This window comes from Xenopus laevis, chromosome 8L (genome assembly GCF_017654675.1).
Source record: "Xenopus laevis strain J_2021 chromosome 8L, Xenopus_laevis_v10.1, whole genome shotgun sequence".
NCBI lineage: Eukaryota > Metazoa > Chordata > Amphibia > Anura > Pipidae > Xenopus > Xenopus laevis.
This window is the reverse complement of record NC_054385.1, coordinates 59204059-59210058: the sequence shown is the minus strand read 5'-3', so window position 1 is coordinate 59210058 and position 6000 is coordinate 59204059. Positions and strand designations below refer to the sequence as shown.

At 35.5% G+C, this 6000-nt stretch overlaps 1 protein-coding gene across 1 annotated transcript in view; it reads right to left on the bottom strand.

Moving 5' to 3' along the window:
* Nucleotides 1–288: 288 nt before the first annotated feature.
* Nucleotides 289–6000, bottom strand: part of wdr44.L (WD repeat domain 44 L homeolog) — a 46592-nt gene continuing 40880 nt past the window's right edge. Inside the window, 4 exon segments of the mRNA NM_001096197.1 lie at nt 289–744; nt 3073–3195; nt 3611–3738; nt 4764–4879. Coding sequence (NP_001089666.1) covers nt 650–744; nt 3073–3195; nt 3611–3738; nt 4764–4879 — 462 coding nt within the window. The 3' untranslated portion in view covers nt 289–649.

Genomic DNA, 6000 nt, shown 5'->3' with positions numbered 1-6000 from the left:
GCACAGCAGCCACAGGGCAAAAGTACAAGCTACGGAGCAACTGTTTATTCTGGACTTTAGTTGCCCTTTACTTAAATGACTGGGTGCTGCTTACAAAAGATCCCCATCCTTGTTGCAAAGACCTTCTTTACACGTCACACAGATGCAGCACTTTTAATCTTGGACAGGGTGAAACTGAAGATAGTCAGGGTTACTCCCTCTTAATGAAAGGTTATCAGATAAAGAGGAAAGCAAATGTATAACTGCACTGGAAGCAGAAGCAAAATTGCACATTTGGCTGAAGACTGCACTTGTTTTATTTGCTGAACAAACCTTACTTACTGCTACAATGAATATTGTGATGCACAGATTAACAAAACATTGTAGATATTGATGAACTCCAATTCCCAGCAGATTTTTATAATTTCAGCTAGACTTAAATTATTAAAGGGATGTGTTTCCACAGCATCTGCTGTGTCATGTTGCCTGTCCATGGATTAGGTGGAGGGGATGGTACTAATCTGTAGCTTCAGTTTCATGAGTTAAAGATCCTTTTAGTGACCAGTGTTTGAGGGATCTACTGTGGAGGTGCCAAGTTATGCGTCACCAGCATGTTTTTTAAGCACTCTTGGTTGTGGGAACATTTCCTAACAGTACATTGTGTTTCGGATCAAGATATATTCTTCTTTTTGTTAATGAATACTTTAATTGCTCCTGTAAAATCAGCAGAGAGAAGCACTTCTGTATGGTCAGATTTCAATGCACCTATAAAAAACACAAGAACAGTATGCGTCCTATTAGTTTATTACAATGTTTCATAACAGTGAAAAAAAGCATCAGGATACACAATGCCCATTTACACGAAACACCTCTCAAACCATGGTTTTACACTCTAATGCTATTAAAAATCAGCTGCCAGCAATAGCAGCCAAATCCTCTGTTACAGAACTGCCCTTACTTGAACCGAGCTTGAGCTTTCTATTGATCGTCTGTATGGCTGCAGGATATCTCAAAGCAGCAGTATTCATCCGTAAATGCAGATTTAATACTGTAGATCCTACTTTTCTATTAGATCCTGTATTATTATATGGAATGTGAACCTGGTTCAGACACAATTTTAGAAGAACAACTAAAAATCAGTCAGTTGTTCTCCTACTGCTACATGTTATAAGTCTTCTGAATGCATCAAAGCATACCAAAGACTGTATATATCAACTAACCAGCAGAGATGGAGCAAGTTAAGTTAGTGGTTAATATACTGTTAGATCACCCTCTTTTCTTGTTATGATATTATAAGAACTAGCTGTATATTGTTATTTCAGTCTATAATATTTGATTCTTTTCTTGGCTGTATGTGATGTGATCTATATTTACAGTTACTGCAGTCTCTGTCCTACAATGCTTTAATTTTGTCACATCAAATAAAAAGGATCATTTAATAGAGAAAGTTACAGAAAGAACAAGCATAGTTTACACTGAGAAGAGGGAATGGAAACTTTAGAACAACAGTATGTTTCTCTAACTAGTAAAAGGAACCAGCCAGGTAGGCAATAACACAATGGGGGGAGTTCACAAAAGTGGAGATAGCTCATTTTTGGAGTAAAAGTGGTGGTAAACTGGTGTAAAATACTTTCTCCATATTCATAAAGAGAAATCCGCCTAAATTCTGACTCAACCACCACTTTTAGTGAAAGAAAGACAGTTTACAGACACTATGGGGGTTATTTATAAAGTTTGCGCATCGCATATGGTTGTATTGCGCATGTTTTTTCCTGAATGCTAATAGATTGCACTGCTATGCCTGTATTTCCGTTTTTTTGCGAATTCGCAGGGTGAACAAATTTTCACAAATGGGACGAGAGTTTGCGCGAGCGCACCCAATGTGCAAGGTTGTTGTGTGCGAAAATAGCGTTGACAGTAACTTAAATTTGCAGTTTGCAAAACTGTTTTGCAAATATTTTATCCGCCACCAAAGTTGTGGCGTAATTGAGTCACAGAGTGTGCGCATAAATATTCGCAATTTGAGAATTGTGACATATTTAAAAAGCTGCTATAGACATTTGCATTGTGAAAAAAAATTTGCAATTCTGTTTGAACCCTCTTATTTAGCTTTATAAATATAACCATGCGCAGGACAAATATATTCACTTTGCGAACCAATCTGCCCTGTGCGAAGTTTATAAATGACCCCCTTTGTGTTTCAAATGACATAAAAATGGTGCAAAAATGACATTTTATCCTGACATGTTAAAAACGGAGTAAAGATCAGTAAAACTCTTTCCCACGTGTCAGATCAATTCTAAAATAATCTGCTCTGCTTTGGTTCACCCAATCTTCATTTCACACCTCTTGTAGGTGAGCCATTGGGGAAATATCATATTAATAGGGATTAGCATTTTATAGTCAGGGCACAAGTTTCGGTCTAACCCTATAGGTGTAAAAGCCTCATTAACAAAACAAGCAAAACACTAATAAAAAAAAAAAATTATTTTATTCAAAATTTTTATATGTAAAAAGTTTTTAACTCACACTTGCATTATTGTACTTGTTTTAGCTGATAGAATGAGCCAATATTAGCAATTTGAGTGAATATATTATCTAAAGGAAAAGTAAGGGTCAGGCACACAGGCAGATTCGTCGCCCGGCGACAAATCTCCTCTTCTTCAGGGCGACTAATCTCCTCGAACTGCCTCCCCGCCGGCTAAAAGGTAAATCACTAAATGTTATTTGCCCCATAGAAGAGGAGATGTTGCCAGCGACAAATCTCCCAAATCTGCCTGTGTGCCCTGACCCTTAAGCCTCCCAGGCAATTTTTTAGTTTTAGCAGCTCTTAGACCTAAGATAATGAAACTTACTTCTGAAATCCGACATTTTTATCTCCATTTTTATGTTGTCTCAATATCACGGCATTTGTGAATTCACCCCATTGACTTAATGGGTACTTCTGTTTTTTTTAAATAGGAAATATTACTTTTTCTTTACTGAATCTGTTTCTGTGTTCTGTTTGACTTTACAATGTAGACACCGTATTAAATAAAAAGAATTCTGACCCCCCCCCCCCACAAAAAACAACAACTTTAATCCGAAATGTACCTGATGGTATGTTTTCTACAGGTTCTGCTTGATCACCTTCTTGTTTTTCAGAAGATGTTTCTGCTGATACCATTAGGCCTGGGTTTGGTGCAAAGATGGCAGATGTAACAACTGCATTGTGTGCTGAAAGGGAAAACAAGAGCAATGTTACATATGTGTTTTGAAACAAGAATAGGTCCAGATATGTTCAACTTAAAATGACTGGACAAAGTCTAGCAGGTTATATATCGGAAAAACTAAATGGAAATGCAGCTCGAGAAATTAAACGTGTCATGGAGACAGCTAGCCAGGTTTGCCAAGTAGTCTGTGATATCTGATTAAAAGAAAGGGGGGTCATTTTCATTCCAAACAAGAACCAGCCATCTGCAAATCTGCCGACAAATAACTGATAACCTAAGGAATATCTAACTGAGTAGAAATAGCAAAAGTAGATGCAGCTGAACAGTCAAAAAAACCCCAAAAACAAAACTTATTCTTATAGACAAAAAAAGAGAACACTTCAATTTAATTTATTTATTTTAGTCTTATGATGGCATACCTTTAATTCCCTCCCAGAAATCATTGCGGTCTCTTCTGACTGACGTGAACTTGCTTAGATCATGGTATGTACTCCAGATATAAACATATTTATCTTCAGAGCCGCTTACAATGTATGTAAAATCATGACTGGAAATAAGAATACAGTATGTAACATATCATGTCATCCAGTTGCTGAAATGAGATTATTTTACATCTTTGCCTTTATTGATTACTCTGACTAAACTTTTAGAGCCACAGACTGTAGCAACTACAGCTTTGACAGGAAAGTAAGAAGATGCTAACTCCACCGATTTCATGTTTCCAATGAAACCTTATGTCTGACAAAGCATGGTGCCAGTCACAAGCAATGTGTGGAACACTGAAGTGGGTTAAACTACTACATGCTCCATGAGGACTGCATGCTGTTGCCATTAAAATGAATGTCAAATTATAAATGGATGCCAGGAGAATACTATTTGTGAAGAAAAGAGTACATTAAAGGGGTTGTTCACCTTCCAAACACTTTTTTCAATTTAGTTGTTTTTAGATTGTTCCCTAGAAATAATGACTTTTTCCAATTACTTTCCACTATTTATTTTTTACGTTTTTTCCAAAATCTAAGTTTAAAGTTGAATGTTCCTGTCTCTGGTGTTTGAGTCTGACAGCTCAGTAATCCAGGTGCAGATTCTGAACTGTTACAATTTTGCAACATTTAGTTGATACATTTCTCAGCAGCATCTCTGGAGTATTAGCAACAATTGTATCAATTCTAACAGCTGCCTGTAATGAAACCCAGAGATTCTGCTCAGCAGGGACAAAGATAAGAAATGTATCAACTAAATGTATCCATTTAGAACAGTTTACAGGATCGGCGACCCCCCCTCCCAGAGCTGCTTCAGAAGGAGAGAAATGACACTTTATACTTCAATATTAGAAAAACCGTGACACATAGAAAATAGAAAGTCATTGGAAAAAGTCGTTATTTCTGGTGATCTATCTGATAACAACTAGTTGTTTGAAGGTGAACAACCCCTTTAAGTGTATATTATTTTCTACTGAATGTACATGAGATTTGGTATGACAGACATGTAGCTTTATGGATCTGTTCAACTATAATTATCTAACTGCATGGTCATTTCTTTCACAGATTGGTGCACCATCCTTGCTTTTACCTGAAGCTTGCTTTTATCTGGCTGCTACTATTCACACAACCTTTGTATTTCATTGATAGCGACAGATCTCTCAAGTCATACAGCCTTATTCTGGAGTCGTTAGAAGTCACCAAGATCTGAGGAAAAAATAAACACAAGCAGGTAGAAAAATGTAAAAAGGAAAACATTCATAAGAATCAATAATAAAGCATACTGCATCATGTCCAGTACCCAAAAGCAAAATGTTTTGTCAAATCATTTGCTATGATATATGTGTAACTCTTGACACTGTATTGTACAGGGCTGAGAAATGCGAACGTAAAAATTATTTTGATATCATTACTATCTTGAAAAGACTCCAAGTTATTGCTATGTTTCTGCTCACAGGTTGTCTAACAGTTAGATAGATATATAGATATATATATATATATATATATATATATATATATATATATATATATATATATATATATCTATATCTATATCTATATCTATATCTATATCTATATCTATATCTATATCTATATCTATATCTATATCTATATCTATCTATATCTATCTATCTATCTATCTATCTATACTGTGATGTTGCAAGCTGTACCACTCATAACTATACTGACTGAATTTGCAATTTGCAATAGATTTGGAGAATTAGTACAGTATGGGATCCATTATCTGAAAACCCATTATTCAGAAAGCTCCGAATTACAGAATGGTCATCTCCCATAGAATGATTTCCTTTTTCTCTGTAATAATAAAACAGTACCTTGTACTTGATCCAAACTAAAATATAATTAATCCCTATAGAAAGTAAAAACCAGCCTATTGGGTTTATCTAATGTTTACATGATTTTAAAAGTAGACATGTATGAAGATCCAGATTATGGAAAGATCCGTTATCCGGAAAACCTCAGGTCCAGAGCATTCTGGATAACAGGTCCCAGTCCTGTACAAATATTTTGTGCCAAGTCAATAATGTGAGCTTATGAGATGTACTCATTCATCTATCATACATCTATAATATAACTGTCCATAAAACTTGAATACAAAAAAGAAAAAAAAACAAATGTAAATAGTGATGAATAGTTCATGTTTTCATGTTGCTTTAACTGTTGCCCTTAGTGTGCTCGAATATATGGAATTATAAATATTTCTGGAGACAAGAATGCTTAGTGGTCTTCCAATTACAAAGATACACATTATGTCTTGATGTATATTTCAGCACTTTGTGAACTGCAGAATCTTAATTGTGCTTCCT